This window comes from Hippopotamus amphibius, chromosome 12, assembly GCF_030028045.1.
Source record: "Hippopotamus amphibius kiboko isolate mHipAmp2 chromosome 12, mHipAmp2.hap2, whole genome shotgun sequence".
Lineage (NCBI taxonomy): Eukaryota > Metazoa > Chordata > Mammalia > Artiodactyla > Hippopotamidae > Hippopotamus > Hippopotamus amphibius.
In genome coordinates, this window is record NC_080197.1 from 636526 (window position 1) to 663422 (window position 26897).

Consider the following 26897-nt stretch of genomic DNA (forward strand, 5'->3'; position numbering starts at 1 on the left):
ACAGCCTTACTGCAGTGGGCGTGTTTCTGGGGAGACCCCGCGAGTGGAAGCGGCGCTCAGGCTCGGCCCACGCGGCCGCGGCGAGGGAGCTGCTTCACGGCCTCCGTCTTCTCCTCTGTAAGAGGCGTGAGCAGCTTCCCGTCGGCGGGGTGGTCGCCTGCCTGGCGCGTGGCAGGCGCTGTGAATTCCAGCCTGGGGGGTGGTGCCGGACGTCAGGGCCCCTCCGCACCCTCCTCTCCCGGCTCTGCCCGCCAGGGGCTGGGCTGAGCACCTGAGGTGCTGACACCACCCTCTTTCCTCCCAGGCCTGCCGTCCGCGCATAAAAGGTTGATTCCACTAAATACGTAAAATGAGATGAATCATCCCAGCCGTCTCCCAGCATAGACTCTGAAGGGGGTGAGGGAGTCTGGGCTGAGGGGCCAGCACCACGGCACCCACCCCGGTGCCCTCCCAACAGCGAAGCGGAAGTCAGACGTGGGGATGGTGTGGTAGAGGCTTTGTTATGTTTTTCCAGAAAAGAAACATTCCCCGAAGTCAGATGGGCGGAGGGGTGGGAGGGGAGAGCGGGAAGCTGCGGGGTCTCCCCCGGAGGTGGGGGCCGCCCTTCCCGAGATTGCAGGGGCAGGTGGGACGCACACGTGTGCACCCAGGATCTGCGGGCACGGCCGTGGGTGGGCTCGCCGCCTCGAGGGCTTTGTCAGGCCCGGACTGGGGGGCTCTCCTGGTTGATGCCCAAGCCTCCACCGCCCTCGGTCCCTCCCGTCACCTCCTGCCTGCCCCCTCTCTCCGTGCGTCAGAACCCCTGCCGTGCCTCCACCTGTTTCAAAGGGGTCCACCTCTGCCCAGAGCGCAGGCTGTGGAAGTCCCTCCTGGCGTCTGGCGGAGGTCTCTCCTGCTGCTGTGGGTGGTCAGCGCCACCTCATGGCCGCTCGTCCGCTGGGTGCTCTGACGGGCGCAGGTCCGGCTGTGCATCGGGACGGGGCTGTTCTGACCGATGCTCGCTCTCCAGGTGAGCGAGGTCCGAGGTCCCTGGGTGCTCTGCCCCCGCCTCACCACATCACAGCCCCTGGAATCTGGGGCTGGGGACCAGCTGCTTGAGCTGCTCGTCTCCTTGGCAACCGCTGCCAGGGTAGCATCCTGGTTGAATTTATTATCATAATTAGCCACCACGTCCTCCCTTTGACCCACCTCCTGCCTCCCCTCCTCTCTTTCCCTGCAGCCCGAACAGTCCCCGGGCTGGAGGCTGTGAGAACGCCCCTTCCCCAGGGCCTCGGTCCGGGTGCGGGGAGATGTACAGGGTGGTGCTGGGCATCGAGCTGAACCGTGCAGCAGATGGACGGGTCTCCCAGCCTGTGGGTGGGTAGAACGACTCACCCGTCCCGTCCGGGGAGGACGCAGACTCAGCTGCCAGCCACCACGTTCTCTGGGGCCTGGGGGGTCACTGCTCAGCAGCTTGCCTCATGGGGGGGGCCCGGTGGTGCCAGCAGTGTCCCCCGCACCCCCCAATGCCTCTCCTGAGGAGGAGTGAGGAGGAGGGGGCCCTTCTCATCCACAGCTGCCAGCTCCTGTGAGCCCTTCCGCAACCGGAACTCAGGTCCCTGAGGCAGGAGAGGCCCCTGCCCGGCTCCGATTCCCCAGGGTCTCCAGGATGCTCCGGTGCCCAGGGCCCGGCATAACGGCGGTGGGAGACCCGCGATGGGCCGCAGGGCTGGGGGTGATCACCCGCGTGGTCCTGCGGGAGGGCGGCGCCTGTGTCCGAGCTAGCGACCCCCACCCCCACCCCGGCTCCTCAGGGCTGGGCCCCAGTGAAGTGTCCCCTGTCACGGAGGACGCCGTGCCCAGGACCGCGAGGCCAGAAGCAGAGCCCCCTCCTGGGCTCGCGGGATGGGCATGGGTGTTGGAGGTCATGAGGGCCAGGATGTGGCTGTGCACTTGGGCAGGGGTGGTCGCCAGGCATGGAGACAGGAGGGGGCCTGGAAGTAAGTGCCTTTTCTCCATCGTGTGTCTGCCTGCGAGTGACCGAGGGCGCGGGGACGTCATCGCACTTTGCAGGTGTCCGTCTCTTGATCTGCGGGGGCCCTGCCTGGACCCAGAGGCGTGGCTGGGGTGCCTGCTCCCCACGGGTGTCCGCTGCCCGCCTCTCCTTCCTCCTCCTCGTCGTGTGGGCGTCCATCCTGCTGCCTCCCTGCACCCCCCCCCCCCCCGGTGGTGCCATCTGTGGCCATCTGTCCCAAAACATCAAAAACAAAACTTGGAGTGTCGCCGGCGTTTTCTGGGGCAGGGCCGTGGGGAGGTTGCCGGCTTGGGCACGGGTTTGTCTCCTGAACTGTGGGTGCTCCCGACAGTCTGGCCACAGCCTGCTGGGAAGGGCTGTGCTTTGTTCAGTGTGGCCGGGCCATTCTGGAAGGTTCTGAGATGCTGGGCAGAGCTGCCCTGGGGAAGCAGGGCTGTGAGGGCCTGGTCACTGTGGGACCTGGCCTTTCCTGCTTTTCTTTAGAGGAGTGTTTTTTTTTTTTTTTTTTTCGGCACACGGGCTTAGTTGCTCCGCGGCATGTGGGATCTTCCTGGAGCTGGGATCGAACCCGTGACCTGTGCATTGGCAGGCGGACTCTCAACCACTGCGCCACCTAGGAAGCCCTAGAGGAGTGTTTTTATACAGCACAAGGAGCTGGCCTTCATGGCCGCAGCCCTGGACTCGGTCTCCCTGACGGGTGACGGTGGCGCTGGGTATCCCAGGGCCTCGATCTCCAGCCTGGTCAGAGTCACCTGCTGCTGGGTCCTGGACACACTGTCCCCCTCCCCTGCCCCGGGGCCCCCACACTTGCCCCTTCCTCTGCCAGGAACACCCGCCAGCTCTTCACCGTGCAGTGCTGTGGACACCTCTGCAGGGAAGCCCACCAGGTTACATGTCCCCCCGGCTCCCCTGTCCAGGTGCCGAGCAGAGCTGGGTCCAGGTGCCCCTTCTGAGATGGGGATCCTGTCCGTCTCTCCCGCCATCATGGCCCCAGGGCCCTGACCCACCTCCCTGGGGCCCTGGCTCATGGCCCCAGGACCTCCTCCGCGACCCTGGCAGATCCGCTCTGGGCACGTGGCTCCTGCCCACTGATGGAGTCGGGGGGATACCGTGGGCAGAGGGTTACAAGGCGCACGAGGAATCCGGACGTTTTTCCCAGGGCGCGGCTAATTGAAAAGATTGGCTGATGAGCAGAGGAAATTAATTGTGGTTTTGAAATGTGACCGTTTCCCTGTGTGCGTCTTGTCTGTGCCAGCGGCCCTTGTAATCCGTGTCCGTGCCTCCGCCTGGGAGCTGGGGGCACGTCCGGAGATGTCCTGGGGGCCACGCTCCAGGGAGGAGCCGGTCAGCCGCATGGGGCAGGTCTGCGCCTCTCTGGGCCTGGTCAGTCGCCAGGCCTCTTCGGGGCATGTGTGCAGGGCTGCCAGAAGTGCCCCAGGATTGGATCAAGGCTTGGAGTTCTTGGCGCTGAGCGCCTGATCGGTGACACTGGCTGGACTGGGTGGGGCGCGAGTCACTGTCGCTGCTGCTGGGCTGAGGCTGGACCACACGGCTTTGGCTCTGAAGGGTCTCATTCCCCGCCCCCTCCACCGGTGGTCCCGACTCCCAGGGCCCGTGGAACTGAGTGGATGGAGGTGCCCAGGGTGTGATGAAGCGGGAGGGGTGAGGTGTGCGAGAGGTGTCCCCCACCGTGGGCTCTGTGCCTCAGGAGCCCTGGACCCTGTCCTCGGTCCTCGGGTCTCTGCTCCCCGGGACCCCAGCCTCACCCGTCCCCTCTGGCTGGACACCTGCTGCCCAGCGGCTCCCGGCTCTGTAGGTTGGCAATTGACAGGCCCTCTGTACCCCCGCCAGCACTGCCCGCAGACACAGGTCCGGTGGCCGGGGGGTCTGGGAAGGTGTGCGTGAGGCCGGCATGAACTGGGAGACAGGAATTGTCTGGTTGTGAGCCTGGCGAGGAGAGAGCTGTGGACGGGGAGAGGAGCTGCCGTGTGTGGTGCCCTGCGTGGGGGTGGGTGGGTGGGCTGCGGCGTTCCCTCCTGTTGTGTTTGCCCCGCGGCCCGGGAGGCAGGGTCCCCCGTTCATGTGTTCCCTCTGTGAGCTTTGGGGACAGACAGGCGAGGATGTTGGCGGGGGGGCATGTGGTGGGCGTCCTGGAGAGCGGCTGGGCCCCTCATCTCCGCGGAGCCCCGGGCGCCTGGCTTGGCTGACCGCCCTCTGCTCCGGCCCCAGGTTCCTGCTGGTCTTCTCCTGCCTCGTGCTGTCCGTGTTCTCCACCATCAAGGAGTACGAGAAGAGCTCGGAGGGCGCCCTCTACATCCTGGTGGGTCCCGCAGGCGGGCGCAGATGGGCCAGGTGGCGGCGGAGGCCAGGGGCGGCGGCCTGCCCCCCATTTGATCCTGTTGGTCTGACCTCCCAGAACCCCACCAGCCGGGACCGCCGTCCTCCTGGCACCCACGGCCGCTGCTCTTCCTGGTGGCCCTTCGGCCCCTCCCAGCCCCCCCACGCCCCCAGCACTGGTTGCGCTCCAGTTCCGGCCGGCCCCTCCCTGTGTCGTCACAGCGCCTGACAGCCCCTCCATGCTGTCCCTACCCCCTTTCCCACCTTCCCTTCTCACTAGAGCCTGAGGCCCCGGGTGGCCCCCTCCACCTGGGAGGGTGCGGTGTTCCCCCGCAGATGTGGGCGGGGGGGTGGGGGTTGTGAAGCTCACAGCAGCCCTGTGATGGGGAGGGGCGGGTGCCATGGCAACCACAGGGTAATTTCTGTGTTGCTATTGGTGATGGAGGGGTGAGGCCACAGGGGGCTAATCCCACACCCAGGCTCCTGTGGGGAGCCCGCCTCCGCTGCCCACCCTGTCCTGTGTCCTGGGGCTGCCCCAGGCCTGGGAGCCCCACGCCCTTGGCAGTTACCTGAGACCCTCCATCAGTTCTGCCCTCTGTGTCCCCTCACCCACACCGGCCACACAGGGTGGGGCCCCCGCCCCCACCGGCCACACAGGACGGGGCCCCCGCCCCCACCGGCCACACAGGACGGGGTCCCCTCCCCCACCGGCCACAGAGGACGGGGTCCCCTCCCCCACCGGCCACACAGGACGGGGTCCCCTCCCCCACCGGCCACACAGGACGGGGCCCCCTCCCCCACCGGCCACACAGGACGGGGTCCCCGCCCCCACCGGCCACACAGGACGGGGTCCCCTCCCCCACCGGCCACACAGGACGGGGTCCCCTCCCCCACCGGCCGCACAGGACGGGGCCCCCTCCCTCCCACACCGGCGGTGGCTCAGCTCGGCTTCCCCTGCAGGAGATCGTGACCATCGTGGTGTTCGGCGTGGAGTACTTCGTGCGGATCTGGGCTGCAGGCTGCTGCTGCCGCTACCGCGGCTGGAGGGGGCGGCTCAAGTTCGCCCGGAAGCCCTTCTGTGTGATCGGTGAGGCCTGGCGGGGTGGGGGCGGGCGGGACCGCAGGACCGGCCCCTCCTGGAAGTCTGTCCTCACCGGCCTCTTGGCGTCAGAGCCCGTGCGTGGCTGACGTGGCCTGAGTGCGGGGCGACGAGGGGCCGGGCGGCCGTGCCCGCGGCGGGGCAGGCGCGCGTGCGTCCGCGTGCGCGTCCCCCGGGGCCCCGGCGGCACCGCCCCCCGCGGCAGAGGGCCCGCCCCAGCTGCGCCGTCTCCCGCAGACATCATGGTGCTCATCGCGTCCATCGCCGTGCTGGCCGCCGGCTCCCAGGGCAACGTGTTCGCCACGTCGGCGCTGCGCAGCCTGCGCTTCCTGCAGATCCTGCGCATGATGCGCATGGACCGGCGCGGCGGCACCTGGAAGCTGCTGGGCTCCGTGGTCTACGCGCACAGCAAGGTGGGCGGCGGCGGGACCCCGCCCCGGAGCCTTCCGGGCCTCGCCCCGGGGGCGGCCGTCTTCCTCGTCCCTCCGGCTGGTCTGCCGGGCCCGGAGCCCGTGGAGCCCATGGCCGGCGGGCCTGCGAGGGGGCGGCAGCCCCGTGGCCCGTCCGGATCCCGCCCCTGTGTTCCCAGCAGCCCCGCACGCCCAGACCCCGCCCTGCCAGGCTGTGCGGAGAGGCCATCCCGCGGGAGGGTGGGCTTATTTGCCCTGCAGCCCCCTCCCCACTGTCCTTCCTGTCTGAGTCCTGAAGCTGGGGCTTGGTTGGCAGGACGGAGAGGGTGTGGGTCCCCCGGGGTGCTGAGGTGTCGGCCCCCCAGGAAGGGCAGTCAGTCGGGGTCTCCCCCCCAGGCTCAGGGAATTGGGGGTAGGGTCCCAGCAGGCCCAAGGTCCTCCAGCCCGACTGCCTGACAGCTGCCTGGGGACACTTCCTTCCTGGGTGGATGTGGCACCGGCCATCCCACCTGCCGCCCTCCAGGGCTGAGGTGCACAGGTGTGGGACCGCCCAGGGCTGGGACTGCAAAGCCAGCTGCCCTTCCTGTGTGCCCCGGGCTGGGGGCTGCTGGGTGCTCTGCTGCTGGCTCTTGGGAGGGACACCGGGGGACGCAGAGCCCAACAAACCTCCAGGCAGGCCGGCCTTGTGCTCCCGGGGATGGCCTGGGCTGGCCGCCAGCCGGGCAGCTGTGACGTGGCTGCTCTTTCAGGAGCTGGTCACCGCCTGGTACATCGGCTTCCTCTGCCTCATCCTGGCCTCGTTCCTGGTGTACTTGGCGGAGAAGGGAGAGAACGACCACTTTGATACCTACGCAGACGCGCTCTGGTGGGGCCTGGTGAGTGCCCGGCCGCTGGGGCTGTTGTCCTTTACCCAGGATGCACTCGCTGGGCGTGGTCTTCCTTGGGGTCCCTCCTGCCCAATGCCCAGGGTGTGCCCTGACCCCCCGGGCCTGGACAGGAGACCCAGAGCTCTCCCTGGCTGACCTGGCAGGAGACGTCTCTCTGGAGCCACCTGCTGGCCACTCCTGACCACGATGCTACAGGGAGGTGGTGGCCCCGGGCGGGGAAGTGGTAGGATGCACCGGTCTCGTGCTGGCTGGAGAGAGAGACCTGGCCCTCAGGGACCCTGTGCCCAGTCATGGCCGGTCACCTTCCCTCCTTCCTCATTGACCACCTGTGTGACCTCGGTGGTGGCGGGGAGGGATGGTTCTGCCCGTCATGTTGATGGACAGAAGAGTTTGCGAAAGGGGAACTGGAGCTCCCGGCTCCCCTGGTTCAGCCTCCCAGGCTGCCCCTGCCCGGGGACTGAACCCAGGCCCTCGGCAGTGAGAGCGCTGAGTCCTAACTGCTGGACCTCCAGGGAACTCCCTCCCCTGGGAACTTTAGGTTTTAAAGGTTCACTTTGTTCTGTGATAGGGTGAGATTCGCCCCCCTGCCCCGCAACGCCGTCCCTGTCATTCTTGGAGAGCATCCTGCCTGAGCTCCCCTTCTCCTCTGTGGGTCTGTGGTCCGTGGGGGGGGCCTCAGTGGCACCGGGAGTGTCCCCCCACTGCTGCACTGTTAAGCCAGTCTCCTGGACGCTGGCCATGAACGCTGACCCCTGAGGGCTGGGCCCCCAAATGCTGAGTCTCCCCCCCCCCCAAGTCTGCCTTTGGTTTGGAGGCCACGACCTTCTGAGGGAGGAGGTTTGGGAGGCCGTGTGTCTGGCTGCCCCGTTCCTCGCCCCTCCTGGCGCCGGGCTCTCCCTCTCTGATTCTCTTCTGGAACGTGGGCCTTTGGGGTGGGGGCTTCCTTCCAGGAGGCTGGTGCCTTTTGTGGCTTCACAGTCTGCAGTTTTCTCCCCCCACCCCCTGGGGCTCTGAGGCCACTGGTGAGGCCGCTGGACCTCAGGGTGTGTCCTCCTGTTTTTTGGATTCCTCCTCTCTTTGTCTACCTCCCGGGAGGCATCCTCACCTGACTCTGTATGATTTTGGTCTCATTTTCAAGACCCTTCTCTTGTGGACACACTTTCTTCTTCTCTCTGTCATGGAATAATGGAGTTACCCACCACCCTGCCCGCCACACCCTGGGGAGGCACCCTCCTCCTTCCCCGCGTCTCTCCCCTCCTGTCGCCTCCTCCTCCTCCAGCTCCCCCCGGCCCCTCCCTCCCTCCTGGCCTCAGCTTGCAAGCCACCCTCCGAAGGCCCCCGGAGGGTCCCTCTCGGGCCCCTGGCTCTTTGCGAGCCTCCCGGCTGCCCCTCCGGCCGGAGCTCAGGCCCAGAGCCGCTGCCGTCTCCTGGGCGCTCCTGCCCTGCCAGCCTCGGTGTGAACCGAGAGCAGAGCCTGACCCCACCCCAGCACGTGGGGAAAGAGCAGAGCTTTGGAGTTTGGATGTGGTTGTTGAGGGGGAAGGGCGGCCGACGGGGACCCTGGTCTGACGGCCCGTGCTGGTGGCAAGGTGCTGGGGTGGGCGGTGTCTGTCCAGCTGCCCTGAGGCCTCAGGAGGAGGGCCCAGCTCCGCCCCTGCCTCCGCGCAGCCACTGCCTGGCCTGGCTGAGCGACAGGCCTGCCGTCCGCAGATCACCCTGACGACCATCGGCTATGGGGACAAGTACCCCCAGACCTGGAACGGGAGGCTCCTGGCGGCAACGTTCACCCTCATCGGCGTCTCCTTCTTTGCTCTTCCTGCCGTAAGTCCTGTCCCTTCCTGCCTTTGCTGGGGACGGGTTCTGGGCTTCCCCGGTGACCACAGCTGCCCTTGGGGCACGTGGGGCAGGGGCACGGCTGCCAGCAGGCCCACAGCCCCCAGGAGCGGAGGCGGCAGCTTCCATAGTCTGGCAGGCTGTGCCTTCTGACCCGCGCCTGTGGGTCCCCGTCAGCGCCTCCCAGCCCCACGGGACTGGCCTGTTAGGTCCTTGGGAGCAGGAGCAGCACTGCCTGGTGACACGGCTCCATCAGGTCTCCTGCAGAAGAGACAAGGGCCCTGCTAACCCCCCACCCACAGCTGCACAGGGTTGCGGGGGGGCCGGCGGTGCTGCTTTCCAGGGTCCCTTCTCTGGGACCCTGGGCCTCACCCCTCCACTGACTCCAGTGTGGACAGATCAGGGAGGAGGATTAATCTCTGGGCCCAGATGTGTTCAGAGTGGACCCTGCCAGGCTCCTGTACGCCTGAAGTTCCCTTTAGCCCCCATCCAAGTCTTCCCCAGCGAGCCTGTCTGCCGGCGATTAGGGACTGAGGAGGCGGGAAGGCGGAGCCAGGAGTGTGCAGACAAGGGTGGGGGCTGGGGTCCCCGGGACGGGGTCTGACCCTGATGAACTCAGTGTGGGGGGTGGGGCCTGCGGTCCCCAGGGCACCGTCTGACCTCAGTGACTTGCAGGGCATTTTGGGGTCTGGCTTTGCCTTGAAAGTTCAAGAGCAGCATCGCCAGAAGCACTTTGAGAAGAGGCGGAACCCTGCAGCAGGCCTGATCCAGGTGAGTCCAGGTGGCCCCCACGTGGGCCCCCACGTGGACCAGTGGAACCCCTGGCCGGGGCCCGTGCTGTCAGAGCGGAGCCCTGCTAGGCATCTGTCTCCCTGTCGGGGGACTGACTCTGTGCTGAGAGCCAGCTTAGATGCCCACAGCTGACCGGCGGCTGCAGCACAGGCAGCACCGAGGTGCCCTGCAGGTGTCCCTTCACAGCACGGACACCCATCCTGCACTTGTGGGGTCGGGGTTCAGAGGCCCTCAGGCAGGTAGGTGCCAGAGCCATGTCTGTGCTGCCCAGCTCACGCTGCTCACCCACTGCTGAGGGTCACCGTGGCCACTCGGCATCCAGCAGTCCTAACCGAACCATCCTGTACGTGTGGGCCCAGGCACAGGCTGCCGGAGGGGCCTGACGTTCCTGCAGCTCCTCCCAAAGCCCAGGGGACCCAGTGGACCTTTGGAGTTGACTGGCCTTTACTGCTGGCTGGACACTGCCCTGGCCCCTCATGTATCTTTCCTTTTTAAAGACGTGGTCTTGCCCTGGGTGCAGCCTACTTTCACGTATATATGTTTGCATGTTTCTTTCACCGTAAGAACTTCACATGGCTGCTTCTTTTAAGTGGAAAAGCGTATTAAGGGGGACAAAAATGCTCTCTAGTTCCACCCACTATTGACAATAAAGTCACAGCACTGTGTGTGGTTCAGAGGTTTAAGTAGCTCAGGGAAGGAGCACAGCCTGAACACACAGCACCTCCCCTCTGTCCCTCTCCTCTCTGAGAAGGTCAGAGGTTTGGGAAGGAGATGTGGAGGAATTAGGGCTTGGGAAGGACCCCCATACTCTGGGATATCTAGGAGACCACACACATGCCCAGTGCTGGACAGTCTCAGAAGTGACTGGAGAAGACCCTAAGAGCTCACCTCAGGCTGATCTTCAGGCTCTGTGCAAGCAGGAAGCGAAGGCTAAGGCAGAGTTGTAAGTGGTCTTCCTAGATGATGGAGGAGTGCCCCAACGTAGGGCCGGTCTGCAGAGGCTGAGAGGATTTGTTTCTCTTTGGTTCTTTGGGTTTAAGGGTACCTCTGTTAAGTCACTAGCTGACCACTGAGCTAAGGGAACAAAGACTTCAGCACAAGAAAGAATACAGTGTTTACAGAAGATAGGATTAAGATGGCGGAGTAGGAGGACGTGCACTCATTCCCTCTTGCAAGAGCACTGGAATTGCAACTAACTTCTGAACAATCATCAACAGAAAGACACTGGAACTCACCAAAAAAAAGACACCCCACATCCAGAGGCAAAGGAGAAGCTGCAATGAGACGGTAGGAGGGGCTCAGTTGCATTAAAATCAAATCCCATAAATGCTGGGTGGGTGACTCACAAACTGGAGAACAGTTACACCGCAGAAGTCCACCCACTAAAGTGAGGGTTCTGAGCCCCACGTCAGGCTTCCCAACCCGGGAGTCCAGCAACAGGAAGAGGAATCCCCAGAGAATCAGACCCTGAAAGCCAGCGGGATTTGATTGCAGGGCCTCCACAGGACTGGGGGAAACAGAGACTCCACTCTTGGAGGGCACACAAAAAAAATGTGCTCACCAGGACCCCGGGGGAAGGAGCAGTGACCCCATAGGAAACTGAACCAGACCTACCTGCTGGTGTTGGAGGGTTGCCTGCAGAGGTGGGGGGCAGCTGTGGCTCACCGAGGAGGCAGGGGCACTGGCAGCAGGGGTTTTGGGGAGTGCTCATTGGTGTGAGCCCTCCCAGAGTCCACCATTAGCCTCACCAAAGAGCCTGTGGGCTCCAGCGTTAGGTGGCCTCAGGCCAAACAACCAACAAGGTGTGAACACAGCCCTACCCATTAGCAGACAAGCAGATTAAAGCTTTACTGAGCTCCGCCCACCCAGCCCTACCCTCCCATCAGTCCCTCCCATCAGGAAGCACCCAGGAGCCTCCTAGACAGCTTCCTCCACAAGAGGGCAGACAGCAGTATCAAACAGTATCAGCAGTATTTTGTCTTGCAGAACTGAAAACCACAGCCACAGAAAGATAGGGAAAATGAAAAAGCAGAGGACTTTGTATCAGATGAAGAGACAGGATAAAGCCCCAGAAAAACAACTCAATGAAGAGGAGATAGGCACCCTTCCAGAAAAAGAATTCAGAATAATGATGGTGAAGATGATCCAGGACTTTGAAAAAAGATTGGATGCAAAGATCGAAAAGTTTACCAAAGACCTAGAAGAATTAAAGAGCAAACAAACAGAGATATGCAACACAGTAACGGAAATGAAAAATACACTAGAAGGAACCAATAGCAGATTATCAGAGGCAGAAGGGCGAATAAGTGACCTGGAAGACAGAATGGTGATCATCACTGATGTGGAAAAGAATAAAGAAAAAAGAATGAAAAGAACTGAAGACAGCCTAAGAGACCTCTGGGACAACGTTAAATGCCCCAACATTCGCATTATGGGGTCCCAGAAGGAGACGAGAGAAAGGACCTGAGAAAATACTGGAAGAGGTTATAGTTGAAAACTTCCCTAACATAGGAAAGGAAATAGCCACCCAAGTCCAGGAAGCGCAGAGAGTCCCAGGCAGGATAAACCCAAGGAGAAACACGCCAAGACGTATAGTAGTCTAATGGACAAAAATTAAAGACAGAGAAAAGTTATTAAAAGCAACAAGGGAAAAACGACAAATAACATACAAGGGAACTCCCATAAGGGTAACAGCTGATTTCTCAGCAGAAACTCTGCAAGCCAGAAGGGAGTGGCATGATATATTTCAAGTGATGACAGGGAAGAACCTACAACCAAGAATACTCTCCCCAGCAAGGATCTCATTCAGATTCGATGGAGAAATCAAAAGCTTTACAGACAAGCAACAGCTAAGAGAATTCAGCACCACCAAACCAGTCCTACAACAAATGCTGAAGGAAATTCTCTAAGCGGGAAACATAAGAGAAGAAAAGGACCTACAAAAACAAAAACAGAACAATTAAGAAAATGGTAATAGGAACATACATATCGACAATTACCTTGAATGTAAATGGACTAAATGCACCAACTGGAAGACACAGACGGGCTGAATGGATACAAAAACAGGACCCATATATATGTTGTCTCCAAGAGACCCACTTCAGACCTAGGGACACATACAGACTGAAAGTGAGGGGATGGAAAAAGATATTCCATGCAAATGAAAATCAAAAGAAAGCTGGAGTAGCAATACTCATATCAGATAAAATAGACTTTAAAATAAAAAATATTACAAGAGACAAGAAAGGACATTACATAGAGATCAAGAGATCCATCCAAGAAGAGGAGATAACAATTATAAATATCTCTGCACCCAATATAGGAGCACCTCAATACACAAGGCAAATGCTAACAACTATGAAAGAGGAAATGCAAGGCAGAAATAGAGACACAGATGTAGAGAACAAACATATGGACACCAAGTGGGGAAAGCGGGGAGGGTTGGGGGGGAATGAATTGGGAGATTGGGATACCAAGTTGTACACTCTAAATATATGCTGTTTATTGTCTGTTAACTGTATCTCAATAAAAGTTCTTTAAAAAAAAAAAGAATATGTTGTTTACAGAATAGCTTAAAAAGCCACTTAACAAACAACTACAATCAACAACAGGCAGCAACAGCAAACTCTGGGGGTGGGGGAGAATCTGACTTCCGGAGGCGCCATGTTGCAATACTCAAAGTGTCTAGTTTTCAAAAAGAAATTGCGAGGCATGCAAAGAAACAAGAAAGTGTGGTCCAGTCACAGGGAAAAAAGTAGAAACTGTCCCTGCAGAAGCCCAGATGTTCGATTTCCTAGACAAAGACTTTCAATCAGCTGTTTAAACATGCACAAAAGACTAAAGGAATCCATGAAAATGAACTAAAGGAAATCAGAAGAATGAAGTCTCACCAGATAGAGAATGTCAATAGAGAGAGAAATTGTAAAAAGGAAACATAGAAATTCTGAAGCTCAGGAGTACAATAACTGAAATGACAAATGCGCTAGAGGGTTCAGTGCAGATCTGAGCAGGCAGAAGGAAGAACTGGCAGACTTGAAGGCAGGTGAGCTGAAGTTGCCCAGTCTGGGGAGCAGAAAGAGAAGAAAGGTAGAAAAATCAGCAGAGCCCATGAGACTGGTGGGACACCGTCTAATGCACCAATATTTGCATAATGGGAGTCCCAGAAAGGGAAGGGGGGGTGGACAAAAAGAATATCTGAAAAAAGAAGGCTGAAAGCTTCCCAGATTTGATGAAAGACATGAATCTGTACATCCAAGTCATGTAAAGTCAAAGAGATTCACACCAGGCCTCATCATGATCAAATTGCTGAAGCCCACAGACAGAGAAAGTCTCAGAAATGAGGAAAGAGAGGGACTCTTGGTGCCCGAGGGTCCTCAGTAAGGGGTAATTGCCAATTTCTCGTCAGAAACCATGGGGGCCAGAAGGCAGTGGGATGATGTATTTAAAGTCTGCAAAGAAAAACTGTTGACCAAGAATTCTGGTCTCTTTTGAATCCTTCAGAAGAGAAATCGTGACATTCCCATAAAAACAAAAGCTGAGGGAATTTGTAGCTAATAGACCTGCCCTACAAGAAATGCTGGAGGGAGTCCTTCAGATGGAAGTGAAAGGACGGTGGACAGTGACTCGAGCCACATGGGCACTGGTGAAAGTGAAGGCGAGTAGTATAGTATTTTTGATTTGTAACTCATTTTTCCTTTATATGATTTAAAAAACAAAAGTATAAAGCAATAATCATAAGTCTGTTTCTGGGCACACAGTGTAGGGGGTGGACTGCACAGGAACGGAGTCTCTGTTCACTATTGAATCCGAGTTGGTGTTAATTCAAACTAGATTGTTATAAATTTAAGATGGAATTAATCATAATCCCAGGGTAGCCCTTAAGAAAACCACTAAAAAATACTCAGAAAAGGAACAGAGAAGGGACTCAAAATAATAACTAGAAAAAATGAAACCCTACCGAAGGTAATAATGGAGGAATTCAGAAATAAAAACACAGCAGAAGCAAGTCCTTCTTTATAAGTAATTACTTTAAATGTAAATGGGTTAAACTCCCCAATTAAAAGGTCGAGATTGGAGGAATGGATTAAAAATCTGTTCAACTCTATACTGTCTGTTGGAGACTTATTTTAGATCCACAGATGACAATACGTTGGAAGTGAAAGAATGGGGACTTCCCTGGTGGCACAGTAGTTAAGAATCCACCTGCCAATGCTGGGGATGTGGGTTCCATCCCTGGTCTGGAAAGATCCCACATGCTGTGGAGCAACTAAGCCCGTGCGCCACAACTACTGAGCCTGTGCTCTAGAGCCTGCGAGCCACAACTACTGAAGCCTATGTGCCTAGAGCCCGTGCTCTGCAACAAGAGAAGCCACCACAATGAGAAGCCTGCGCACCACAACAAAGAGTAGCCCCCGTTCGCCACAACTAGAGAAAGCCTATGTGCAGCAACAAAGACCCAATGCAGCCAATAAATAAGTAAGTAAGTAAGTAAGTAAGTAAGTAAATAGAAAGTGGAAGAATGGGAAAAGATATTCCATGCAAGCAGTGACCTAGAGAGCCAGGATGGCCACACTCATACCAGACAAAACAGACAAGACAGAGAAGGCTTGTTTTGTATTGATTAGTCAGTTTATAAAGACAGTCAACAGTCATAAACATTTATATCAGCAGCAGAGTCCTAAAAATATATTAAGCAAAAACTAACAGAATTAAAGGATGAAATAGACATTTCTACAGTAACACCTGGAGACTTCAGTACCCCACTTTCAAAATGGCTAGAAAAACCAGACAGAAGATCCTGGGGAGATAGAGGACTTGAACAAACCACGACCCAGCTAGACCTGCAGACGTGTGTCATCTGTGGAAGGGTTCACCAGCCGCAGAGAACCTGTCCTTCTCAAGTGCATGTGGAATGTTCCCCGGGACAGACCGTGGGTGGGGCCAAACAGGTCTTGGTCCTTGGATGCCACGTGGATCCAGTGAGGAAAGGACAGTCTCTTTGATGGTGGTGCTGGGATACTGGATGCCCATTTTTAAAGGAATGAAGTTTGGCCCTTACCTCACACCAGTGCAAAATTAACTCCAAATGGATTAAACGCCTAAATTTAAGAGCTAAAACTAAAATTCTTGGAAGAAATTTTGGATGTAAATCTCCATGACTTTGCTTTCTTAGATATAACACCAAAAGCACAAGCAATAAAAGAAAAAATAAATAGGACGTTAGCAAAATTAAAAATTTTTGTGCGTCAAAGGACACTATTTACAGTGTCTCTTTAGAGAGTGAAAAGACAACCCACAGAATGGGAGGAAATATTTGCAAATCATAAATCTGATGCGGGTCTGGTACCCAGAATATATGAAGGACTCACAGCTCAACAACAAATAAACAACCCAATTAAGAAATCCGCAGAGGACTTAAGTAGCTGTCTCTCCAAAGAAGATGCACAGTGGCCGGTGAGAACACGAAAAGGTGTTCGACACCATTTGTCATGAAGGGAATGCAAATCAAAAGCACTTCACATCCACCAGGATGGCTAAAAAAACAAAACCAAAACCCAAAACCAGTGTTGATGGAGATGTGGAGAAATCAGAACCCTCGTATGTTATGGGGCAGGGTGGGGGCGGGGGATGTGAAATGCTGCAGCCACTGTAGAAAACAGTTTGGTGGTTCCTTAAAAAGTTAAACGTATCACATGACCCAGCAATTCCACTCCTAGGTATACATACACCCAACAGAGTTGGAAACAGGTGTTCCGCCAAAAGCTTTGACACAGCTGTTGGAAGCAGCACTATTCACAGGAGCCGAAAGGGGAAACAGCTCAGATGTGCCTTGGTGGGTGAAAGGGTGCACGGGGCATGGTCCTTGAGTGGTGTTCAGCCTTAAAAAGAACGAGGCTCGGACGCAGGCTTCCGCAGGGACGGGCCTTGAGGACGTGCTGAGTGAAGGAGGCCAGACACGGAAGGCCACACGCTACGATTCCATCGCCAGGAAGTGTGCAGAGTGGGGAAACCCACGGGGACGGATGCAGATTGGGGGTGGCAGGCCAGCGGCGGGAGGGCGTGGGCGTTCACGCTGGCGGGTCGGGGCGCTTGCCTTTGAGGTGGTGAAAATGTGGGATGGGCTGGAGGGGACGGTTACACAGCATTGGGAATGGGCTCAGTGCCAGTCTTGCACACTTTAAAGGGGTGACTTTTATTCAATGTGTATTTTACCTTAATTAACAAAGAGCTGGGAGCAGAAGCCCAGGCCAGGTCAAGGTCGGCGTACGGGGCAGGCCCGCACCCTGCAGGGGCTCAGTCTCACAGTGGGAGGGTGAAGCCCGTGTCCCTGGCTCTGTCTCCCCACCGTCCCCTGGGGAGGGCAGGCAGGTGACCGTGATGCCAGGTGACGGTAGGACAGATGGGAGGGAAAGAGCCGAAGCTCCCTGCAGGCTCGCCGGGTCTCCATCCTGCAGAGGCTACTGCGGCCCCTGGGGGTGGGAGCAGTCCAGGGCCCCGTGCACAGGATGCGCAGGGGTGAGGCCCTGGGAGAGGCGGGAGGGGCCCTTAGCGCTCGCCTGACACCCTGTCCTCCCTGCAGTCCGCCTGGAGGTTCTACGCCACCAACCTGTCGCGCACGGACCTGCATTCCACGTGGCAGTACTACGAGCGCACGGTGACCGTCCCCATGTACAGGTACCCCTGCACCCCAGCGCTGCCTGCGAACCCTCTTCGGTTTTAAACCCCGTTTCTCAGCTGTTGTTTTTCATTTTGGTTGCCTTTTGTTTCTTTTTCTTTAAAATGTATGTACTTTTCAAAAAAAGGAATTGTGCGTGATTATTTTATTAATTTTGTTCTCTGTTTTGTAGTTTGTGGCTTTTATTTTTCACCTTCATTCCGTCCCCCGCTTAGTGTCTTGCTGTCGGGTGCGTAGTGTGTGAGCTTGTGAGGAAGCCCCCCAGAGCTCACGGAGGTAAATGCCGGCGGGTTCTGCGGACCCTGGCGCAGTCCTGCCAGGGGGCCCCGCGTTTAGAAGTGAAGGGATGACCTTGACCCTCTGACCCCCAGCGAGGGCCAGGGTCTCTGCTCAAGGAAGGAGAGCACCCCAGACCACAGCAAGGCCCCGATAGGACAAAGCACAGACGCCCCCAGGGGCCCTCGGGGGAAGAGGAGGGGGCCGGGGCGCCCTCCCGGGGGGGCACGTGGTCAGCAGGCGACTTTCCAGGCACTGCTTGCGCCCCCGGGGTCTGTCTGTGCCCGGCTCTGGCTTCGAACGAGGTCTGAGGTGAGAAGTTGAGGGCTGGCTGGCGTCCACACGGGTCAGGTGCCCTCCGGCGGGTGCCGCCCTCCACTCTCGGCAGTGACCCTGAGCCCTGGGGCCTCTCGGCCCAAGGAGTCCCCTTACCTGCCCCTGGGGGTACCCACCGTAGAGCCGTCTCCCTGGGGCAGGGTCCTCTTGCGGTCCCCGCCGGCCACCTACCTCTCCAGGGACTCGTGCCCGGGGAGACGGTGCCGCCTGCTCCCTCCCCGGTGCTCTCTGGGGGGCGGGGCCTGGCGCTGCGCTCTCCCCGGCGGTGCTGAAGGCGCCTGCTCTCCGCCCGGGCGCGAAGCCCGCAGCCCTCCTGCCGCAGTGGCACCGACCTTCCTGCTAATTTCCTTGGTTCTGTTCTTTCCCCCACTTTCCTCCACTGTTTTTTTTTTTTTCATTTTCTTTTTCTTATCCCGTTCTTTTAAACTTTTCCGTTCCTTTCCCTCTGTGTGTGTGCGAAAACACTTGAAAGCTCGCAGACTCAAACCTACGGGGCCTCCAGGTAGGACTGCATGGGCGGGAAGCGCGCGGTGTGGGTCTGTTCTGTCAGGGACTGTCCCGGGGCCGCCCCGCCCCGCCCCGTCTGCGGCCCCTACCTGGGGCCACGTGCACCCTCCTCGCTGCCCTGGTTCCCTCTCCCGACTGTCCCCGCCTCCAGCTGCTTTCTTGTGCCGAATCTGTCTGTCCAGGTGTCCTCTGTTCCTTGTCCTGCTTTCCTGCCCGTCTCAGTGGCTGGGGTCCCGCCCTGTGCCTCCGCCCTGCCCCGTGGGCCCCACTTATGCCCAGGGCAGAGGTGGTGGAGGCGGGGCCTCGGCCATCCCAGTGTGGGGGCGCCCCCAGGTAGCAGCCCCCGGTCCTGGCAGGCAGCTCTGGGCTTGGGGTCTGCCTCTCTGCATCCGGTCCCACCCAACCCCCCGGTCTTCTCACTGCAGTGAGAGGGAGACGTGAGGCCCGGGGCGGAGGGGGCCTGCGGTCCGTCCTTGGGGCCCCACTGTCCGTCTGCACTGGACGGCGCGCCTCCTGTGCACTTTCCGTCTGGGGCCCCGTGCCCAGACTGGGGCGCCGAGGGGCTCCAGGAGGGGCCCCCATGCCTGGGGCCAGGTCCCTCTGTAGGCCCCGTCCTCCCCCTCAGCGTGGTGGCACCCTCCGCCCTGCAGGGCCAGGGCTCCCTCATCCTTCCCTGGCGCCCTGCGTGGGAACCGTGTCAGAAAGTTAACCCCTCCGCTCCCAGGAGGGACGAGGGCGCCGTACTGGGCAGTGCAGGCCCAGGCTCTGCGGGCGGGAGGGTCCTGACCCTGCGACACCTCCGCCCCAGCAGTGTCCGCCTGTCACCGTGGGCCATGGGCCCCCGGGGCCTCACTCGGAGGAGGAGGGGGCAGTGGGAGCCGTGTCCTTCCCCATCAGCTGACCCTGGGCTCCTGGGGCTCCAGGCTGCTGGGCAGTTGGGGGGACCCTGCTTCAGATCCTGACAGGCTCCTCCCAGACCTGGTGGCCCCCTCGGTCCCTCTTCTGCAGCAGCTCCCCCTGCCCCCCAGCGTCTGTGGAAGCAGCCCATCCCTGCCCGGGGCCTGGGGGCTGGCACCGTCCTGCAGCGGCGGCTGACCCCAGGCTAGCCGCTAGCCCCCCGAGGTGTCGCCCACTCCCGTCGCCCGCCGCACCCTCGTCCTCCACGACTGGGGCTGCGTGCGCGTGGCCCTCACGTGTGTGGTGCCTGCACGTCCCTGCCCGCGGCCCCGCCCACCCGTGTTCTGCCCTCTGCCGCTGTGTGTCCGAGGCCTGGCGCCCTCACTGCGTGTCCCTGCCCCGCACCTGCGTGTGTGGGGGCCGAGCGGGGCCTGCCGCCCGGGCTCTCTGCTCCAGCCCTGTGGGGGGTGCTCAAGGGGGTGGGGAGGCCAGCTCGGCCCCCCGTGTCCAGTCCTGGGGCTCTGCTGCGCCCGTGGCCTGAGCCGACCTGAGTGCCCAGGCCTCCTGCGTGGTCTGGACCCGCGAGGACAGGGGATATAGCCCTGGGCCGGGGGAGGGAGAGGGCGAGCTCCCCAGGATCCAGGCCCGGCCAGGCTGGGGCTGCAGAGAGAACAGAGGGGCGGGGCCGCACCTGCGGGCCCTCCGGACGGCAGTGACCCGGGCAGGCCGGGTGGAGGGGTCGCTCCGCTGGGCGCTAGGGGGCGAGACTGGGCAGGGGAGGAGTCAGGACTGCGGGCGGGCGGGTGCTGCAGGGGTCAGAGGCCCGCTTGCTCTGGAGACAACGGGGAGCCTGAGCAGGGGAAGGACAGAGTCACATGGAGAAGATGGCGTCCAGGGAGGCCCAGGGAGGCGGGCATGGGGGGTGTGGGGACAGGAGGGGTGAGGGTGGAGCCAGGGCTGTGGGGGGGGTGGCGCTGCGGGGCCGGGTGAGCACTGCCAGGTGCCCGGGGGGTCGGGTCCCCAGGGCCACCAAGGCCTGAGGCTTAGTGTAGGGTTTGGGGGCTGGGGCTAAGTGAAGGGTGTCACAGAGTGGGTGGAGGTGTCACACACAGTGGGGGTGTCCCGGAACAGGTGTGAAAGTCACGGAGCAGGTGGGGGCTGAGTCAGGAAGGAGAGACCAAGGCCTGAAAGCACACGGGGTGACTGCCAAGATGGGAGCTGTGTGAGGGCAGAAAGTGGCCGGGAGCTGGGGGGTGGGTGGCGAGAGGGGGTGGGGAGGGACAGAAGTGTCCCCGGACACCACAGGGACTGAGTCTCTGGGTGAGGCTCCCCGTGGCTGGAGGCGGGGGCCTGGGCTTCCCCAGGAACCTCCCTGGCGTACGGAGTCCTGCCCGGCGTCCCAGGGGCACTTGCTCGCCTCTTGGCTTCCTTGCCGGTGGCCGCCATGCCGAATGCTGGCCCAGCAGGCGGCCAGCTGTGCGGCTGTCCTGCTGGGTGTGACTCGGTCTGGGGAGGGGGCTCGGAGCAGGGCCAGGCCCGCCATCCGGGAGGCCCACCTGCCGCCCAGGGGGCTCTGTCCAGCGCGGTCCTTTCCTGCGGCCTCGGCCCCGCTCAGCTTGGGCGGAGAGGGGTCTGGGAGCGCCCCGTGTTGGGGGCCGAGCCTGCGACTGTGCTGCCCCTGGGGGTGTTGGGGGATTGGGAGGGGCGGGGCGGGAGGGCGGGAGCCCCCTCCTCCTCGCAGGACCCGCTCCGGCTGGGCCTCCCCTCCGGGGACGCGCAGGCCCAGGGCCGAGGCCCCGGGGGAGCCGAGAGGCCCCAGAGGTGGGGGCCCAGACCCCCCGGGGCCCGCCGCCGCCCCGGCCGCCTCCCCGCTTTCCGCCTGGGACGGGCCGCCGCCGGCGAGGGCGGGGGAGGGTCCCTGGGGCGCCGGCGGGCGGGGCCCCACCCCGCTGTCCTCCCGCCGCAGGCTGATCCCGCCGCTCAACCAGCTGGAGCTGCTGCGCAACCTCAAGAGCAAGTCCGGACTCGCCTTCCGGTGAGCGGGGCGCCCGGCCGCGCCCCCCGCCCCCCACGGCGCGGCAGCCGCCCGGTGCTCCTGGGGAGGGGGGGGGTCCGCGTTTGCTGAGCCCGGCCTCGGCTCCCCTCCCGGGCCGGGCCGGTGCTCCCGCTGCGAGGGAAGGGGGAGGGGAGGGGAGGGGAGGGGAGGGGAGGGGGAGGGGCGGGGCGGGGGCCCGGGCGGGGCGGGGCGGGGCGGGGCGGGGCGGGGCGGGGCGGGGCCCACCCCACGTGTCCCCGGGGCGCTTCCGCAGAGGCCCGTGGGAGGGGGCAGGGGCGGTGCCTGCCGGGGTCCCGGGCCCGGGGCTGTGTGCCGACCCCGAGGAGCTCTGAGCGGGCGGAGGGGCTGCTGTGGGTGGACGGTGCCCCCCCCCCCCCCCGAGAGACGCACCCCGGCCCTGGCGTCTGTGGAGGCGGCCTCATCTGGGGAGAGGCTTCGCGGGTGCGACGGAGCGAGGGACCTCAGCTGCCCCGCGCGCGCCTGTGGACGTGCTTCCTTCGCACGTCCTCTTGGAGAGTTTGTGAACACGGGTGACGCGGAGGAAAACGGGGGTCCGCAAACGGCGTAGCCGTGACCCCAGCCTCATGGCTCCTCACGGCCGCCTGCCCGGGTCCCCCGGCCCCCGGCCCCGCCTCCTCGCGCCCCCGGGGGAGCTGTTCCTGCCCCGCCTGGCACGCAGCCCCCGGCCCGTGGGAGCCCGGCGGGGTCGTCTGCCCGGGGTGGGGGGGGGGCCGCCGCTCACGGCCTCCTGCTTCTGTTCGCAGGAAGGAGCCCCAGCCGGAGCCGTCCCCAAGGTCAGTGCCGCCCGCCTCCCGCCGCCTCCGCGCCTGCTCTGCGTGGCCTCGGGGAGCGTGGGCTGCCGCGGGGCCGTGCGGGCCACCGGGGCCGCCGGGTGCAGACCCCTGCCTGGCGGTGACGGGGGCCCTTGAGTCACGTTTCCCGTGTCCACGGCTCCCTCGCAGGCCCCGGGCCTGCTCTGAAGCTGAGGGGCGGCTCCTGCCCGCCCGCGACTGCAGCCGCTCGGGCCGGAGGCTGGGGGCTCCTGGGCTGTTCTGAGCCGAGGGCGACCCAGGTGGACACTCCCACGGGGCGTGTCCCCCCGACACTGCGGGTCAGGCCCAGGTGGTGGGAGGAGGGGCCGCTCTGAGGAGGGGTCTTCGCACCCCCCACGGCAGGTCTTGGTTTGTGGAGGGTTTCTGGAGGAGGGGGAGAGGGTCCCCTTGGGGCGGGGTCTCCTGCCCTCTCCTCCCCGTCATGGGGGCCGGTCCCCCCCCCCCGTGTCTGTCCAGGCGCGTTCAAGACCGGGACCCCGTGTGGGGACTTGGGGGGTGATCTCTGCGGGGGGCAGGGGAGCGGGGAGAGCACCCTGGTGCTTTCCTAGTGTTGAAAAGCAAATCCAGGTCCGCTCACGACGTGCCAGTCTGGTGACCTCCAGCCTGCCCGTGTCCCGCTGTGTATCTCCGAGCTCAGGCGTCCCTCCGGCGCCCTGTCCACACCTGCAGAGGGAGTCCTGTCCCTCAGGCCGTGGGCCGGGGACGCTGCTGCCCCGTGTTAGTGCCCTCCTGGACTGAAGGCGGCTCGGCCGGCCCGAGTGGGGGGTCAGCACCCATCAGAGGGGGGCACGTACCCCACCCCCGAGTGCCCAAGGGGGGTGGCAGCCGGGGCCTGGGGTTGGAAAGGTTGGTAGTGCTTTTGCTCCAGACCAGCCCCAAAAGCAGCAGTGCCGAACCCCTCAGACCCGGGCCAGAGTGGGTTCAGCCTGGGCAGTGACCTCTGTTCTCACGGGCAGACCAGGAGCGAGGGGGGCCCGACGGGGGGCTGTGGTCAGGGCGGGCTGGGGGGGGGGCGTGCGGCAGGGCATGGCGTGCGGGGCGCCCCAAGGGTGCCCCACTTTGTCAGGTCCCGTCGGTGCTGCCGTCCGCCCCTCCCGTGAGCCCCGGGACCCCGAGGCCGGGGAGGTGGGTGTGGCTGCCCTCGGCTGTGCCCGGCGGGGGGCGTGTCTCTGGCCCTCCGCCCGCCCCGTCCGGCCCCCGTGGCCTCACGCGGCCTCCTGTGCTCGTGGCCCTGCGTTCCTCTCCCTCCTGACAACGCTCGTCTCAGCCTCTCTCTCTCTCTCTCTCCTCTCCTGCCCTCCCCTCCCCCAATCTGGAAAATCTTGCCTGCCCCCCCAAGTGCCTTTAATCATGTCACTGCCCTTCTCGGGCCCCTTTCACGTCCGCTCTGTCTTTGGGGATGAGGTGGCTGACCTTGAAAAGCAGGACTCAAGGTGAGGACACGCGGGAGTGCCCGGCTCTCCCTGCGGCACGTTCTGTGGCTCCCCCCACCCCGCTTCCTGCGCCTCCCTCCCTCCCCCTGTGTCCGTGTGTCCCTGCCTGTGACCCAGCGGCTTCCCCTGGGGGCCTGGGGCTGAGGCCCTGGGACAGAGGGCCTGCCTCTCCTGGATGCACACCTGTCAGCCAGGTAGCAGGCGGCATTTCTGTCCCCTGACTGGAGCAGCCACGAGCCCCCTTGTCGCACCGGGCGCGTAGCCGGTCTGCAGGAAATGGTCCTGCCACGGGACCCACGGCAGAGTGGGCCTGTCCCTGGGTTGCCTGGCCAGGGGACTCTGTCCCGTAAAGCACAAGCGGACGGGGTGGACGCAGGGACCCTCCCTCAGCTGCCGTGAGGCCGCCCGGGCCTGGCTCACGGGGACGCCCCCCGTGGCTGTCAGACCAAGGCGTGGGGCGGGGGCGGGGCAGGTGGGGTCTTGGGCTGTGCTGCTCCGGTGTGGCTCTGACCTGCCCTTGGACCCACCCCATTTCTGACTGCTCCCCCCCGTGCCTGGGGGAACCCCTGCGCCCCCGCCGCTTTGCGCTCCATTCGTGTGGCCCCCTCCTCGTCGTGGGGGACGGTGTGCCGTGTTCGGGTGCGTGTCTGTCCAGTCTGGTCTTGGTGAGTGTCCGTGGGCACCTCTTCCACCCGCTCGAGCCCGGCCGCCCGGGCTTGCCTGCCGGCAGTTCTGATGGGGCAGAGCTCCACATGGCTGATGTGGGCCGGAACCCCCCGCGGCGGCCTGCATCCCAGAGGCAACGGGCTGCAGGTGGGGCTCCGCTCCTCCCTGAAGCAGAGGGGCCGTGCTGGGGGGCGGGGCCTCACTGCCAGCACCGCCCCCCGCTCCTGTCCCGCTCTCAGACCGTGCTGTCTCATGCAGGGGCTCCTGGCCCCGTTAGGCTCTTTAAATTTTCATGAAAATTCAAGCTAGCCAGTGAGCTCAGAGAGCCTCTTGAGCCCAGTCCTGTGTGCGTGGGAGCCAGGCGGGGGGGCGGCTGCCTGTGAGACGGTGGGTTCGGCGGTGCTAGGCTGGGGGCAGGCAACGGCTGGGCGTTTGAAGGCAGCAACGCTGGCTGGGGGCTTGGTCAAGGCTGGGGTCCCTCAAAGGAGCTGGAAGCAGCACCCCTCCCCAACTTTGCTCCTTTTTCCTGGGGGAGGAGCCTGCAGGCGGGGCAGGGCTGGGGACCCCTGGGAGGAGCTGCCCATGGGGGTCCAGTCTTTAGGGCCCTTCTCTGTCTGGCAGGTCCTGGTGGAACTGTGGCTGCCTCGGGGGTGCCCTCTGGGAGAGCATGTTTGCCCTAGGTTTGAGGGGCTTCTGTGAGCGTCGGGGCAGGGGCTCTGAGTCCTGGGGAGGTTTGCCCTGCGTGGGTGCGCTCGGGGGACAGCTGGGCCCCAGCTCCCTCTGCCCGGGGTCGACCTCTACCTCATTATGTTCTGCGACCCGAAGCGATCGGGGCAGGGCCCACCGGGGAAGCACGCGCGCGCAGGGTCCTCTGCGGAGGCTGAGGCCGGGCGCCGAGCGAGAGCGCCCCGAGGAGCCTTGACCTTGGCTGGCTGGTGTTGGGTAGGAAGACGCTCGTCTGGGCGCCGGCAGGTGCCGTCGGTGTTTAAGTGAATGTGTGGACGCTGAAGGCTTTTGTGAGTCGAGACCGTTGGCCCCATCTGGGTTCTTCAGGCGCACAGTTTGAGAACCACCGTCTCAGAAGCAACAGCTTCAAAGGTGGAGGCAGAGAGTGGGGCCCCAGGGAAGCCAAGGGTTCCTTGAAGTTCTTGCTGGTTCCTTTTGCTTTTGCTTAAAAGTTTGCAGGTTCTAGCGCAGAGCTGAGCCTCGCTCGGGCCTCTGGGGAGGTTCTTGGGCAGGGTGAGCGTGGCAGCCTTTCCTCTGGAGCCTGCAGGTCTGTCTCTGCCCTCTGCACGGGTGGCCTTCACCCAAGGTCCGGTCTTGACGGCCCTTTCAAGTCCAGGGGCCCCAGCCCCTTCTCCTTAGCTCCCCACCGGGTGGAGGCGGCCACTGCCTCCTGGGTTGACCGAGGCCACTTCCGATCGGGCCGCTGGCGGGGTTGGTCTCTGAAGCCAAACTTGCACGTTTTTCCTCTGAAAACGTGAGCTTTCTGGAATCCTGTTCCTCTAGAATCACCGAAGCCTTAGCCCATGTATTATTTTTTTGTTGGCATGAATATAGCAAAAAATAATACATCTTTTGAAAGACGTGGCCCCAGAGAGATGCTGGAAGAAAAAGGTATTTTTGGAGGAAAAAAACGGAATTTTTTTCCTCCAAAAATAGGGACTATTTTCTTTTCCAGGCCGGCGGACGACTTTTCGCGCGGCGCCGCGCCCCTCGCGCGGACCTGAGCCCTGCGGCGGGTGCGGGCTGGGCACGGAGCCGCCGGGCGCCCGGTGCCCGCGTCCCCGCGCCTCCCGCCGCGCGCCGGCCCAGGCCCCCTCCGCTCGCGGCCCGCGGCCGGCGCCCCGGGACTAACTGTCCTCTCCTCATTTCCAGTAAAGGCAGACGGCGCACAGAGTCCCTGTGTGGATGCTGCCCAGGACACGCTAGGTACCGCGGGCTCGGCGCTCGGACGACCATGCTGCACGGCTCTTGTCCCCTCCCGCTCCAAACACTCTGCTTATTAGAGGTTCTAGACGCGCCAGGGAGAGGCTGGCGCCCGCCTGGCCCCCCAGGCCCTGATTCTGATTGGCAGCTGCCTCCCGGCCTCTCGGTGGAGCCCTAGGCCCCCTCTGAGTGCAGGCGACCTCCTGGGTGACGGTGGTCGCGGAGCCAACGCCCTCCTTCTCCCCAAGCCAAACGACGCTCTGCACCAAGCGGGAGGGGGGCCGGCCAGGGGCTCTGAAACCCAGAAGGGCACCTTCAGGGACCTGACCGCTCTCCCACGAGCCTCGTCTCCGAGGCGCGTCCATCTAGCACCTCTACTATGCACGGGAGGGCCGCTGCCCTCAGCCCGCTGCCCGCCCGCGGGAGGCAGCTCTGTCCTGTGTGTGCCGGACTGGCCCCGGTCCTGACACACCAGACGCACCGGAAAGCCAGAGGTCCACGGCTCCCCCTCTCACGTACAGGCCTGGTCTAGGGCACGCCGGAAACGGGAGGCTGAAAGGCCGCCCGACCTTCGCCCCGTGGGCCCCCTGACTGCTGGCACGTTTCCTCCCTCTGTCCCCTGTCTGCTGTCGGGGGTGTGGAAGCGTCTGTCCTCCTGCTTGCTCCGGGCCCCCTCCTGCCCGCCCCCCTCCCCGTGCGGCCCCGCAGGTGCTGGCGGCTGCGCTCGCCGGTCCTCGTGTGCATGTGGTCCGTGCTGGCCCTGGAGGCAGGGGCGCGGAGCGGCGGGCGTGGGGAGGGGCCGGCAGCGGGCGCGGGCGCGGGCAGCGGCATGCGTGCGCACCTGCATGCGTGCATGCTCTGACCCCTTCTCTCCCTGGAGAGGCACGCGGAGGGTTGCCTCCCCTCCTGCCGGTGCT

General features: G+C 62.5%; 1 protein-coding gene across 5 annotated transcripts in view; it reads left to right on the forward strand.

Annotated features, from left to right (window-relative positions):
* Positions 1-26897, forward strand: part of KCNQ2 (potassium voltage-gated channel subfamily Q member 2) — a 47055-nt gene that overhangs the window by 10522 nt on the left and 9636 nt on the right. For 3 of the 5 annotated variants that reach the window (XM_057702157.1, XM_057702159.1, XM_057702162.1), the window contains exons 2-11: positions 4244-4334; positions 5312-5438; positions 5688-5863; positions 6610-6735; positions 8458-8568; positions 9256-9351; positions 16952-17046; positions 18132-18161; positions 21030-21098; positions 21884-21913. In XM_057702157.1, the coding sequence (XP_057558140.1) occupies positions 4244-4334; positions 5312-5438; positions 5688-5863; positions 6610-6735; positions 8458-8568; positions 9256-9351; positions 16952-17046; positions 18132-18161; positions 21030-21098; positions 21884-21913 (951 nt within the window). Of the gene's footprint in view, positions 1-4243; positions 4335-5311; positions 5439-5687; positions 5864-6609; positions 6736-8457; positions 8569-9255; positions 9352-16951; positions 17047-18131; positions 18162-21029; positions 21099-21883; positions 21914-25929; positions 25984-26897 lie in introns of all 5 variants that reach the window. The other 2 variants (XM_057702158.1, XM_057702160.1) reach the window with 2 other exon arrangements.